Here is a 14,126-nt window from a genome sequence, read left to right on the forward strand (position 1 = left end):
CCCCTCCGACCCTCCCAGATCTCTGTAACCTCCACCAGCCCCTCCGACCCTCCCAGATCTCTGTAACCTCCACCAGCCCCTCCGACCCTCCCACATCTCTGTAACCTACTCCAGCCCCTCCGACCCTCCCAGAACTCTGTAACCTCCTCCAGCCCATCCGACCCTCCCAGATCTCTGTAACCTCCTCCAGCCCCTCCGACCCTCCCAGATCTCCGTCACCCCCTCCAGCCCCTCAAACCCTCCCAGATCTCCGTAACCTCCTCCAGCCCGTCCGACCCTCCCAGATCTCTGTAACCTCCTCCAGCCCCTCCGACCCTCCCAGATCTCTGTAACCTCCTCCAGCCCCTCCGACCCTCCCAGATCTCTGTAACCTCCACCAGCCCCTCCGACCCTCCCAGATCTCCGTCACCTCCACCAGCCCCTCCGACCCTCCCAGATCTCTGTAACCTCCTCCAGCCCCTCCGACCCTCCCAGATCTCTGTAACCTCCTCCAGCCCCTCCGACCCTCCCAGATCTCTGTAACCTCCTCCAGCCCCTCCGACCCTCCCAGATCTCTGTAACCTCCTCCAGCCCCTCCGACCCTCCCAGATCTCTGTAACCTCCCCCAGCCCCTCCGACCCTCCCAGATCTCCGTAACCTCCTCCAGCCCCTCCGACCCTCCCAGATCTCTGTAACCTCCTCCAGCCCCTCCGACCCTCCCAGATCTCTGCAACCTCCTCCAGCCAGTCTCCCCCGTGTTTTCCCTCAGACTCCGGGCCCCGGGTTTTCCCTCAGACTCCGGGCCCCGGGTTTTCCCTCAGGCTCCGGGCCCCGGGTTTTCCCTCAGACTCCGGGCCCCGGGTTTTCCCTCAGACTCCGGGCCCCGGGTTTTCCCTCAGACTCCGGGCCCCGGGTTTTCCCTCAGACTCCGGGCCCCGGGTTTTCCCTCAGGCTCCGGGCCCCGGGTTTTCCCTCAGACTCCGGGCCCCGGGTTTTCCCTCAGACTCCGGGCCCCGGGTTTTCCCTCAGACTCCGGGCCCCGGGTTTTCCCTCAGACTCCGGGCCCCGGGTTTTCCCTCAGACTCCGGGCCCCGGGTTTTCCCTCAGACTCCGGGCCCCGGGTTTTCCCTCAGACTCTCCCCCGGGTTTTCCCTCAGACTCCGGGCCCCGGGTTTTCCCTCAGACTCCGGGCCCCGGGTTTTCCCTCAGTCTCCGGGCCCCGGGTTTTCCCTCAGACTCCGGGCCCCGGGTTTTCCCTCAGACTCCGGGCCCCGGGTTTTCCCTCAGACTCCGGGCCCCGGGTTTTCCCTCAGACTCCGGGCCCCGGGTTTTCCCTCAGACTCCGGGCCCCGGGTTTCCCCTCAGACTCCGGGCCCCGGGTGTTTCCCTCAGACTCCGGGCCCCGGGTTTTCCCTCAGACTCCGGGCCCCGGGTTTTCCCTCAGACTCCGGGCCCCGGGTTTTCCCTCAGACTCTCCCCGGGTTTTCCCTCAGACTCCGGGCCCCGGGTTTTCCCTCAGACTCCGGGCCCCGGGTGTTTCCCTCAGACTCCGGGCCCCGGGTTTTCCCTCAGACTCCGGGCCCCGGGTTTTCCCTCAGACTCAGGGCCCCGGGTTTTCCCTCAGACTCCGGGCCCCGGGTTTTCCCTCAGACTCCGGGCCCCGGGTTTTCCTCAGACTCCGGGCCCCGGGTTTTCCCTCAGACTCCGGGCCCCGGGTTTTCCCTCAGACTCCGGGCCCCGGGTTTTCCCTCAGACTCCGGGCCCCGGGTTTTCCCTCAGTCTCCGGGCCCCGGGTTTTTCCCTCAGACTCCGGGCCCCGGGTTTTCCCTCAGTCTCCGGGCCCCGGGTTTTTCCCTCAGACTCCGGGCCCCGGGTTTTCCCTCAGACTCCGGGCCCCGGGTTTTCCCTCAGACTCCGGGCCCCGGGTTTTCCCTCAGACTCCGGGCCCCGGGTTTTCCCTCAGACTCCGGGCCCCGGGTTTTCCCTCAGTCTCCGGGCCCCGGGTTTTTCCCTCAGACTCCGGGCCCCGGGTTTTCCCTCAGTCTCCGGGCCCCGGGTTTTTCCCTCAGACTCCGGGCCCCGGGTTTTCCCTCAGACTCTCCCCCGGGTTTTCCCTCAGACTCTCCCCCGGGTTTTCCCTCAGACTCCGGGCCCCGGGTTTTCCCTCCCCCGGGTTTGATCGCCTCCCTCTCGGCCTCCCCCGGACGCCAGCGCCGAGGCCTCGCTCTCTCTTTCTCTCCGCTCCCCCGCTGGGCCTCACTCGGAGCCTCGGCCTCTCTCCCTCTCTCTCCCTCCCCGCACCGCCCCGGACACGGACACGGACCCGGCTCCTCGGGGGAGGAGGGTCCGCGGGGCCGGGAGAGACCGGAGGGATCGTCAGGGCGCTCCCCGAGTGACTGGAGAGAGCCCGGGGTAACCAGGGGTAACCAGGATTAACCAGGGGTAACCAGAGGTGACCAGGATTAACCAGTAGTCTCCAGGATTAACCAGAGGTGACCAGGAGTCTCCAGGATTAACCAGAGGTCTCCAGGATTAACCAGGAGTCTCCAGGATTAACCAGAGGTGACCAGGATTAACCAGAGGTGACCAGGATTAACCAGGAGTCTCCAGGATTAACCAGAGGTGACCAGGAGTCTCCAGGATTAACCAGAGGTGACCAGGATTAACCAGAGGTGACCAGGAGTCTCCAGGATTAACCAGTAGTCTCCAGGATTAACCAGAGGTCTCCAGGATTAACCAGAGGTCTCCAGGATTAACCAGAGGTCTCCAGGATTAACCAGGAGTCTCCAGGATTAACCAGAGGTGACCAGGAGTCTCCAGGATTAACCAGAGGTGACCAGGATTAACCAGAGGTGACCAGGAGTCTCCAGGATTAACCAGGAGTCTCCAGGATTAACCAGAGGTGACCAGGATTAACCAGGAGTCTCCAGGATTAACCAGAGGTGACCAGGAGTCTCCAGGGTTAACCAGAGGTCTCCAGGATTAACCAGAGGTGACCAGGATTAACCAGGAGTCTCCAGGATTAACCAGAGGTGACCAGGAGTCTCCAGGATTAACCAGAGGTGACCAGGAGTCTCCAGGATTAACCAGAGGTGACCAGGATTAACCAGGAGTCTCCAGGATTAACCAGAGGTGACCAGGAGTCTCCAGGATTAACCAGAGGTGACCAGGAGTCTCTAGGATTAACCAGAGGTGACCAGGAGTCTCCAGGATTAACCAGAGGTGACCAGGAGTCTCCAGGATTAACCAGAGGTAGCCAGGAGTCTCCAGGATTAACCAGAGGTGACCAGGATTAACCAGGAGTCTCCAGGATTAACCAGAGGTGACCAGGAGTCTCCAGGATTAACCAGAGGTGACCAGGAGTCTCTAGGATTAACCAGAGGTGACCAGGAGTCTCCAGGATTAACCAGAGGTGACCAGGAGTCTCCAGGATTAACCAGAGGTGACCAGGAGTCTCCAGGATTAACCAGAGGTGACCAGGAGTCTCCAGGATTAACCAGAGGTAGCCAGGAGTCTCCAGGATTAACCAGAGGTGACCAGGAGTCTCCAGGGGTAACCATAGATAGCCAGGAGTCTCCAGGATTAACCAGGAGTCTCCAGGATTAACCAGGAGTCTCCAGGATTAACCAGGGGTTACCAGAGATAGCCAGGAGTCTCCAGGATTAACCAGGGGTAACCAGAGATAGCCAGGAGTCTCCAGGGGTAACCAGGAGTAACCGGAGGTAACCAGGACTCTCCAGGAGTAACCAGGTCTTTCCAGAGGTGACTAGAGATAACCGGGAGTCTCCAGAGGTAACTAGAGATAACCAGGACTCTCCAGGAGTAATCAGAATTAGCCAGGACTCTCCAGGGATAACGAGGGATAGTCAGGGCTGTCCAGGGGTAACTAGAGATAACCAGGACTCTCCGGGGCCAACAGGAGGTAACCAGGACTCTCCGGGGCCAACAGGAGGTAACCAGGACTCTAGGTTAACTCGGGATAGCCAGGGCTCTCCAGGGGTAACTCGGGAGTAACGAGAGCCAACCAGGGGTAATTAGGAGTAACAGATAACTATGTGTAGCCAAAGATAATTAGGCTCAGCCAGGGATCACCAGGACTCTCCAGGACAAACTAGCAGTATCCAGGGATAGGAATACTCAGTCATATTGGGGACAAAAGCCACAATTGGTAACAAGCAGTTTGAACTTGTTAAAATCTGGTGATCGTAAAGAATAACCGGCTGGAATTTTTGAGAAGCAGGAGTCACTAGTAATAACCGTTATAACTTGTAGAAAAAAAAAATCAAAATTGTTGGAACTGGTAATTGTTAGTAGTAATAACCAGTCGGATATTAAAAATAAATCTGTGTTGACTTATAATAGTACGAAGCCGGAATCTCAGGTTGTAACGAGTAGTATTTAATGATAACCAGTGCTAACTTACAAAAAAAATGTGTAATAATTGGTGATAGTAATAACCAGTCGCAATTTGTAAAAAATAACCGAAAAGAATCTGAACTGACCAGTAATACGCACTGAAAGGTGATTAATAACTTCTAGTAATTTGTAATAATTAGTCAGACCAGGCGACAGCAAGTTAATCAGCTGTTTTTAGTTATGGTTAGTTATACATAGTTGTTCTTAAATGTCCGTGCTAGTTGTTTAAACTATAAGCAAGGTGCAGTGGGGTGGACGGGAGTGAGTGGGGTTTGAAATTGAAGTTGGATTGAGTCGTAACGTTTAAAATAAAGTTTAATCCCAGTGGAGTTGGGATTGTGATTGGAGAATCTAGTTTGGTCGTGGCTTAACGCTGGTGAACTGCACCTGAATCGGATCTGAATCAGTCGAATTGCAGCTCCTCTGCGTACAATTGGATTTCGATTGAACGAAATCGAGTTTAGCTTCCAGTGAAATCAAATTCATCCAGTGAAATCAAATTCAGCTCCAGTGAAATCAAATTCATCCAGTGAAATCAAATTCAGCTCCAGTGAAATCAAATTCATCCAGTGAAATCAAATTCATCTTCAGAAATCGAGTTCAGCTTAAAGGAAATCAAATTCAGCTTCCAGTGAAATCAAATTCAGCTTCAAGGAAATCAAATTCATCCAGTGAAATCAATCTTCAGAAATCGAATTCAGCTTAAAGGAAATCAAATTCATCCAGTGAAATCAAATTCAGCTTCAAGAAAATCAAATTCAGCTTCAGAGATCAAATTCAGCTTCAAGGAAATCAAATTCATCTTCAGAAATCGAATTCAGCCTCAAGGAAATCAAATTCATCTTCAGAAATCGAATTCAGCCTCAAGGAAATCAAATTCATCTTCAGAAATCGAATTCAGCCTCAAGGAAATCAAATTCATCTTCAGAAATCGAATTCAGCCTCAAGGAAATCAAATTCATCTTCAGAAATCGAATTCAGCCTCAAGGAAATCAAATTCATCCAGTGAAATCAAATTCACCCAGTGAAATCAAATTCAGCTTCAAGGAAATCAAATTCATCCAGTGAAATCGAATTCATCTTCAAGGAAATCAAATTCATCCAGTGAAATCCAATTTGACTTCCCAGGATATCGAATTCACTGTATATTTTCGCGGTATCGAAATTCAGGCGAAATGCTGTGGCATTGACTTCAAACTCCCCTCCGCAACGTGGGATCCAAATTAACCCCTGCAAATCGAATTCAAATCGAGAAGGAAGCAGGGGGCAGTGGAAAGGGCAATGGAAATGGACGGGGGGAGTTGATGTAAATAATATTGATGGAAATCTATAATTAAACCTCCAGTCCTTCCAGAAAATCTTAGAAGTTATAATTTATTAAGAGAGAAGGGCTCTTTCTTTTTTGAGCGAGAGAGAGAGAGAGGAGAAGAGAAGGAATTTCCTCTAACAAGGAATATGAACTCGCATCAATTAAAATTCTCGTCGCAATCTTAAAGCAGAATCGGGGCTTGATTTACCCTGGGGGAGGGAGTGATTCGACAAACTTATTGGATTCGGGGGAGTGAGCGAGATACTGGGGTCGTCGAACAGCTGGGCAAGAAACGTGAATTAATTCCTTTGCGATATTTATCCTTGTTTTTTTTTTGGGATTCGAGCGAGAGGTGTAAATTCCGCCCCCCCCACATTTTTAGAAATCACTCCCCAAAACACTGCCCTCTCGCCTCTTGCACGCGAAATTCGCAAGAAAGTCTGAGACCAAACGTCAAGAAAACGACCATAGCAAACCAAACAAGAGGACAGGTAAGGACGTGTGTCAGTTTACAGGGGGATTAGTTTCTTTTGTAACTTGCTCTCTCTCGCCTCGAACTTCACGTGCTCCAGAGACTTGAGCACTAGTACCATGCCGACAATCCCCGGTTACAGTACCGAGGGAGCGCCGCACCGCGGGAGGGTCGGTACTGAGGGAGCGCCGCACTGTGGGAGGGCCGCACTGTGGGAGGGTCGGTGCCGAGGGAGCGCCGCACCGCGGGAGGGTCGGTACTGAGGGAGCGCCGCACCGCGGGAGGGTCGGTACTGAGGGAGCGCCGCGCCGTGGGAGGGTCGGTACTGAGGGAGCGCCGCACTGTCGGAGGGTCGGTGCCGAGGGAGCGCTGCACTGTGGGAGGGTCGGTACTGAGGGAGCGCTGCACTGTCGGAGGGTCGGTACCGAGGGAGCGCCGCACTGTCGGAGGGTCGGTACTGAGGGAGCGCCGCACTGTCGGAGGGTCGGTACTGAGGGAGCGCCGCACTGTCGGAGGGTCGGTACTGAGGGAGCGCCGCACTGTCGGAGGGTCGGTACCGAGGGAGCGCCGCACTGTCGGAGGGTCGGTACTGAGGGAGCGCCGCACTGTGGGAGGGTCAGTACTGAGGGAGCGCCGCACTGTCGGAGGGGTCGGTACTGAGGGAGCGCCGCACTGTCGGAGGGTCGGTACCGAGGGAGCGCCGCACTGTGGGAGGGTCGGTACCGAGGGAGCGCTGCACTGTGGGAGGGTCAGTACTGAGGGAGCACCGCACTGTGGGAGGGTCGGTACTGAGGGAGCGCCGCACTGTCGGAGGGTCGGTACTGAGGGAGGGCCGCACTGTCGGAGGGTCGGTACTGAGGGAGCGCCGCACTGTCGGAGGGTCGGTACTGAGGGAGCGCCGCACTGTGGGAGGGTCGGTGCCGAGGGAGCATCGCACTGTCGGAGGGTCGGTACTGAGGGAGCGCCGCACTGTCGGAGGGTCGGTGCCGAGGGAGCGCCGCGCCGTGGGAGGGTCGGTGCCGAGGGAGCGCCGCGCCGCGGGAGGGTCGGTGCCGAGGGAGCGCCGCGCCGCGGGAGGGTCGGTGCCGAGGGAGCGCCGCGCCGCGCCGCGGGAGGGTCCGTGCCGAGGGAGCGCCGCGCCGCGCCGCGGGAGGGTCGGTGCCGAGGGAGCGCCGCGCCGCGGGAGGGTCGGTGCCGAGGGAGCGCTCTTCGCCTCCCTCTCCCCCTCCCTCTCCCCCTCCCTCTCCCCCTCCCTACCCCCACCCCAACCCCTCCCCCTCCCTACCCCCCTCCCCCTCCCCCCTCCCCCTCCCCCTCCCCCTCCCTCTCCCTACCCCCCTCCCCCCTCCCTCTCCCTACCCCCCTCCCCCTCCCTCTCCCTACCCCCCTCCCCCTCCCTCTCCCTACCCCCCTCCCCCTCCCTCTCCCTACCCCCCTCCCCCTCCCTCTCCCTACCCCCCTCCCCCTCCCTCTCCCTACCCCCCCTCCCCCTCCCTCTCCCTCCCCCTCTCCCCCTCCCTCTCCCTCCCCCTCCCCCTCCCTCCCCCCCTCCCTCCCCCCCCCCCCCCCCCCCCCGAATTGTATTCGAACCTGTTTTTCGTTGTTTATGTCATTGCGATCGATTTGTTTTTTTATTTGTGATGTGGTGAAACTGATGTGCATCACCTGCACTTCCAGCAAGTGTCACCCTTCCTGTCACCCTTCCTGTCACCCTTCCTGTCACCCTTCCTGCCACCCTTTGGTTGTCACTCTTCAGGTCACCCTTTGGGTGTCACCCTTCCTGTCGCCCTTTGGGTGTCACGCTTCCTGTCACCCTTTGGTTGTCACTCTTCAGGTCACCCTTTGGGTGTCACCCTTCCTGTCACCCTTTGGTTGTCATGCTCACATCCTCTGACCCGTGAGTACTACTCCAGAAAATCTATCATCCTCTCCAGGTAGTCGATGAGAGGAGAGGGGGAGTGGGGGGAGGTGAGGGGTGCCATCTCCTCAATGTTGGGATACCGAGAGAGAGAGAGAGAGAGAGAGAGTGAGGGGCGCGGCAGGAAGGATCTGGTGATAGAAGTAAGAGCCGGTTTTCGGATCGGGGGAAATCGAGCAAGAAGCTCGGTGATAGGGTCAGAGGGAGATGTGCCTCCTGTCCCTGGAGCAGTCTCTGTTATCGAGGGGTCAGTCAGTCAGTCCCAGAGTGAGGGGTCCGCAGTATCGGGGGGTCAGTCAGTCCCAGAGTGAGGGGTCAGTCAGTCAGTCCCAGAGTGAGGGGTCCGCAGTATCGGGGGGTCAGTCAGTCAGTCCCAGAGTGAGGGGTCCGCAGTATCGAGGGGTCAGTCAGTCAGTCCCAGAGTGAGGGGTCCGCAGTATCGAGGGGTCAGTCAGTCAGTCCCAGAGTGAGGGGTCCGCAGTATCGAGGGGTCAGTCAGTCCCAGAGTGAGGGGTCCGCAGTATCGAGGGGTCAGTCAGTCAGTCCCAGAGTGAGGGGTCCGCAGTATCGAGGGGTCAGTCAGTCAGTCCCAGAGTGAGGGGTCCGCAGTATCGAGGGGTCAGTCAGTCAGTCCCAGAGTGAGGGGTCCGCAGTATCGAGGGGTCAGTCAGTCAGTCCCAGAGTGAGGGGTCCGCAGTATCGAGGGGTCAGTCCCAGAGTGACGGGTCAGTCAGTCAGTCCCAGAGTGAGGGGTCCGCAGTATCGAGGGGTCAGTCAGTCAGTCCCAGAGTGAGGGGTCCGCAGTATCGAGGGGTCAGTCAGTCCCAGAGTGAGGGGTCCTCATTATCGAGGGGTCAGTCCCAGAGTGACGGGTCAGTCAGTCAGTCCCAGAGTGAGGGGTCCGCAGTATCGAGGGGTCAGTCAGTCAGTCAGTCAGTCCCAGAGTGAGGGGTCCGCAGTATCGGGGGGTCAGTCAGTCCCAGAGTGAGGGGTCCGCAGTATCGAGGGGTCAGTCAGTCAGTCCAGAGTGAGGGGTCCGCAGTATCGAGGGGTCAGTCAGTCAGTCCCAGAGTGAGGGGTCCGCAGTATCGAGGGGTCAGTCAGTCAGTCCCAGAGTGAGGGGTCCTCATTATGGAGGGGTCAGTCAGTCCCAGAGTGAGGGGTCCGCCAGTCAGTCCCAGAGTGAGGGGTCCGCAGTATCGAGGGGTCAGTCAGTCCCAGAGTGAGGGGTCCGCAGTATCGAGGGGTCAGTCAGTCAGTCCCAGAGTGAGGGGTCCGCAGTATCGAGGGGTCAGTCAGTCAGTCCCAGAGTGAGGGGTCCGCAGTATCGAGGGGTCAGTCAGTCAGTCCCAGAGTGAGGGGTCCGCAGTATCGAGGGGTCAGTCAGTCAGTCCCAGAGTGAGGGGTCCGCAGTATCGAGGGGTCAGTCAGTCAGTCCCAGAGTGAGGGGTCCTCATTATGGAGGGGTCAGTCAGTCCCAGAGTGAGGGGTCCGCCAGTCAGTCCCAGAGTGAGGGGTCCGCAGTATCGAGGGGTCAGTCAGTCCCAGAGTGAGGGGTCCGCAGTATCGAGGGGTCAGTCAGTCAGTCCCAGAGTGAGGGGTCCGCAGTATCGAGGGGTCAGTCAGTCAGTCCCAGAGTGAGGGGTCCGCAGTATCGAGGGGTCAGTCAGTCAGTCCCAGAGTGAGGGGTCCGCAGTATCGAGGGGTCTGTCCCACAAAGGGGATTCACTGCAAGTGCGTGTAACACGAGGGATTCACTCTGTGTGTGTGTGTGTGTGTGTGTGTGTGTGACACCAGGGATTGACTATGAGTGTGTGTGTGTGTAATACGAGGGATTGATTGTTGTCACCTTTAGTGTGCGTGCATGTAACGAGAGCATCACCCAGCGGGCGAGTGACACGAGGGCATCACTGATTGATGGGCTAGCGACAATCTCGTGTTGTGGGGTCGCGATTAACCCCTCCCAGTCCCTGACACTCCTTGTGTTTACCCCTCTCTCAGGTTAGGAAGTACCTTCGTTGGTGGATTCGATGTCAGAGCAGAGAATCGCAAGTGAGGCCCTCGATCCAACAGGTAACAGGAGCGTGTAATCGAGGCTCTCAGTGTGAGACCCCCACAGTCACTGATCGAGGGGCTCGAACTCCAATATACACAGGGACAGGTCTCACTGCGAGACCCCCACAGTCACTGATCGAGGGGCTCAAACTCCATTGTACACAGGGACAGGTCTCACTGTGAGACCCCCACAGTCCCTGATCGAGGGGCTCGAACTCCATTATACACAGGGACAGGTCTCACTGTGAGACCCCCACAGTCCCTGATCGAGGGGCTCGAACTCCATTATACACAGGGACAGGTCTCACTGTGAGCCCCCCACAGTCTCTGATCAAGGGGCTCGAACTCCATTGTACACAGGGACAGGTCTCACTGTGAGACCCCCACAGTCACTGATCGAGGGGCTCGAACTCCATTATACACAGGGACAGGTCTCATTGTGAGACCCCCACAGTCTCTGATCAAGGGGCTCGAACTCCATTGTACACAGGGACTGGTCTCACTGTGAGACCCCCACAGTCACTGATCAAGGGGCTCGAACTCCATTGTACACAGGGACAGGTCTCACTGCGAGACCCCCACAGTCTCTGATCAAGGGTCTCGAACTCCATTATACACAGGGACTGGTCTCACTGCGAGACCCCCACAGTCCCTGATCAAGGGTCTCGAACTCCATTATACACAGGGACTGGTCTCACTGCGAGACCCCCACAGTCCCCGATCGAGGGGCTCGAACTCCATTATACACAGGGACAGGTCTCACTGCGAGACCCCCACAGTCCCCGATCGAGGGGCTCGATCTACATTGTACACAGGGGACAGGTCTCACTGCGAGACCCCCACAGTCCCCGATCGAGGGGCTCGAACTCCATTATACACAGGGACAGATCTCACTGCGAGACCCCCACAGTCCCCGATCGAGGGGCTCGAACTCCATTATACACAGGGACTGGTCTCACTGCGAGACCCCCACAGTCACTGATCGAGGGGCTCGAACTCCATTATACACAGGGACAGGTCTCACTGTGAGACCCCCACAGTCCCTGATCGAGGGGCTCGAACTCCATTATACACAGGGACAGGTCTCACTGCGAGACCCCGACAGTCCCTGATCGAGGGGCTCGATCTACATTGTACACAGGGACAGGTCTCACTGCGAGACCCCCACCCAGTCCCTGATCGAGGGTCTCAAACTCCATTATACACAGGGACAGGTCTCACTGTGAGACCCCCACAGTCCCTGATCAAGGGTCTCGAACTCCATTATACACGGGGATAGGTCTCACTGCGAGACCCCCACACAGTCCCTGATCGACAAATTCTAACTCCGTGTTTTGTTTCTTTCTCTGGTTTCGTCAGGACTGGTCCAGAGATGTGTCATCGTCCAGCGAGACGAGCATGGATTTGGGTTCACAGTCAGCGGAGACACCAAGGTCTTTGTGCAGTCAGTGAAACAAGGTAAGGAGGGGTGGACAGTGGGAGGGGGAGGGAACGTCAGTTCCTGATCCTGGTTTCTGTACCTGCCCTGGGAGTATTTGACGGGACAGTGTAGAGGGAGCTTTACTCTGTATCTAACCCTGGACCTACCCTGGGAGTGTTTGATGGGACAGTGTAGAGGGAGCTTTACTCGGTATCTAACCCTGGACCTACCCAGGGAGTGTTTGACGGGGACAGTGTAGAGGGAGCTTTACTTTGTATCTAACCCATGCTGGACCTGCCCTGCGCGTGTTTGATTGGACAGTGGAGAGTGAGCTTTACTTTGTATCTAGCCCTGTACTTGCCCTGGGAGTGTTTGGTGGGACAGTGTAGAGGGAGCTTTACTCTGTATCTAACCCTGTGCTTGCCCCTGGGAGTGTTTGATGGGACAGTGTAGAGGGAGCTTTACTCTGTACCTAACCCTGTACCTGCCCTGGGAGTGTTTGATGGGACAGTGTAGAGGGAGCTTTACTCTGTATCTAACCCTGTACCTGCCCTGGGAGTGTTTGATGGGACAGTGTAGAGGGAGCTTTGCTCTGTATCTAACCCTGTAACCTGCCCTGGGAGTGTTTGATGGGACAGTGTAGAGGGAGCTTTACTCTGTATCTAACCCTGTACCTGCCCTGGGAGTGTTTGACGGGACAGTGTAGAGGGAGCTTTACTCTGTATCTAACCCTGTACCTGCCCTGGGAGTGTTTGATGGGACAGTGTGGAATGAGCTTTACTCTGTATCTAACCCTGTACCTGCCCTGGGAGTGTTTGATGGGACAGTGTAGAGGGAGCTTTACTCTGTATCGAACCCTGTACCTGCCCTGGGAGTGTTTGATGGGACAGTGTAGAGGGAGCTTTACTCTGTATCTAACCCTGTACCTGCCCTGGGAGTGTTTGATGGGACAGTGTAGAGGGAGCTTTACTCTGTATCTAACCCTGTACCTGCCCTGGGAGTGTTTGATGGGACAGTGTGGAGTGAGCTTTACTCTGTATCTAACCCTGCACCTGCCCTGGGAGTGTTTGATGGGACAGTGTAGAGGGAGCTTTACTCTGTATCTAACCCTGTACCTGCCCTGGGAGTGTTTGATGGGACAGTGTGGAGTGAGCTTTACTCTGTATCTAACCCTGCACCTGCCCTGGGAGTGTTTGATGGGACAGTGTAGAGGGAGCTTTACTCTGTATCTAACCCTTTCTGTTTCTATCCCCTCAGGAGGAGCAGCGATGCGTGCTGGTGTGCAGAAAGGAGACCGCATTATTAAGGTGACAGTTGCTGGCTCTAGATTGACCGTCTTTAGCTCTCTCTGATCTCGATGACAGGCTTGTATTTCTGTTCTTTCTCTCCGCAGGTGAACGGGACTCTGGTTACAAACTCGAACCATCTGGATGTTGTCCGGCTGATCAAGTGTACGTATCTACAAAATGTCTTCCCTCCCCTCCCCTCCCCTCCCCCTGAAAGTTGCAGACCGTTTGTCACCTCGGCGTCCCGTTTGACCCTGAGTCGAGCGTCCGATCGCATCTCCTCTCCATCAGCAAGACCGCCGACTCCCACCTCCGTAACGTCGCCCGTGTCCGCCCCTGCCTCAGCTCATCTGCTGCTCCCGACCCCGCTATTCCAATGCTCTCCTGGCCGACTCTCCCGTCTTCCGCCCTCCGTAAACTTCAGCTCATGCAAAACCCTGCTGCCCCGTGTCCGAACTCGCACCAAGTCCCGTTCTCCCCTCGCCCGCTGTGCTCGCTGACCGACATTGGCTCCCGGTCCGGCAACGCCTTCACCCTCGTGTTCAAATCCCCTCCGTGGCGCTCGCCCCTCCCTATCCCTGTAATCTCCTCCAGCCCCTCCGACCCTCCCAGATCTCTGCGCTCCTCTAATTCTTGCCTCTTGCGCGTTCCCCCGAGTTCCATCGCTCCGCCATTGGCGGCCGTGCCTTCAGCTGCCTCGGCCCTGAGCTCTGGAATTCCCTCCCTAAACCTCTCTGCCTCTCTCTCCTCCTTTAAAACCAGCCTTAAAACCTACCTCTGTGACCGACCCGCCCTAATATGGCTCAATGTCAAACTTCTATGAAGCGCCTTGGGACGTTTTACTACGTTAAAGGCGCTATATAAATACAAGTTGTTGCCTTTGTTGCTGACTCTCACTGGGGTACAGGTCCCCCCTAACCCCCGAAGGTGTGGATTCAGTATTACTCTGAAATGTCAGCCTGGGTTATGGGGCTCAAGTCTCTGGAGTGGGGGCTCGAACCCACGACCTTCTGACTCACAGGTGAGAGAGAGTGCTCGCAACTGAGCCACTGCTATTTAGAAAACACGGAGCCACCAAGAATTGATGAAAGACTTGGGAAAATTAAGGCCTTTTTTACCCCGTGAGAAATAGGAGCCAGGAGTAGGCCATTCGGCCCCTCGAGCCTGCTCCGCCGTTCAATCAGATCAATGGCTGATCTTCCACCTCAACTCCATTTTCCCGCCCGATCCCCATATCCCTCGATTCCCCTCGAGTCCAAAAATCTATCCAT

The 14,126-nt window shown here is 56.6% G+C and overlaps 1 protein-coding gene across 1 annotated transcript in view; it reads left to right on the top strand.

The window, feature by feature from the left end:
• Window positions 1–2,047: 2,047 nt before the first annotated feature.
• LOC137312157 (rho guanine nucleotide exchange factor 11-like) overlaps window positions 2,048–14,126 on the top strand; it is a 32,369-nt gene continuing 20,290 nt past the window's right edge. Inside the window, exons 1-5 of the mRNA XM_067978842.1 lie at window positions 2,048–6,195; window positions 10,096–10,167; window positions 11,509–11,607; window positions 12,827–12,876; window positions 12,963–13,020. Coding sequence (XP_067834943.1) covers window positions 10,125–10,167; window positions 11,509–11,607; window positions 12,827–12,876; window positions 12,963–13,020 — 250 coding nt within the window. The 5' untranslated portion in view covers window positions 2,048–6,195; window positions 10,096–10,124. The remainder of the gene's footprint in view (window positions 6,196–10,095; window positions 10,168–11,508; window positions 11,608–12,826; window positions 12,877–12,962; window positions 13,021–14,126) is intronic.

The sequence above is a fragment of the Heptranchias perlo genome, unplaced genomic scaffold (genome assembly GCF_035084215.1).
Source record: "Heptranchias perlo isolate sHepPer1 unplaced genomic scaffold, sHepPer1.hap1 HAP1_SCAFFOLD_400, whole genome shotgun sequence".
Classification (NCBI taxonomy): Eukaryota; Metazoa; Chordata; class Chondrichthyes; order Hexanchiformes; family Hexanchidae; genus Heptranchias; species Heptranchias perlo.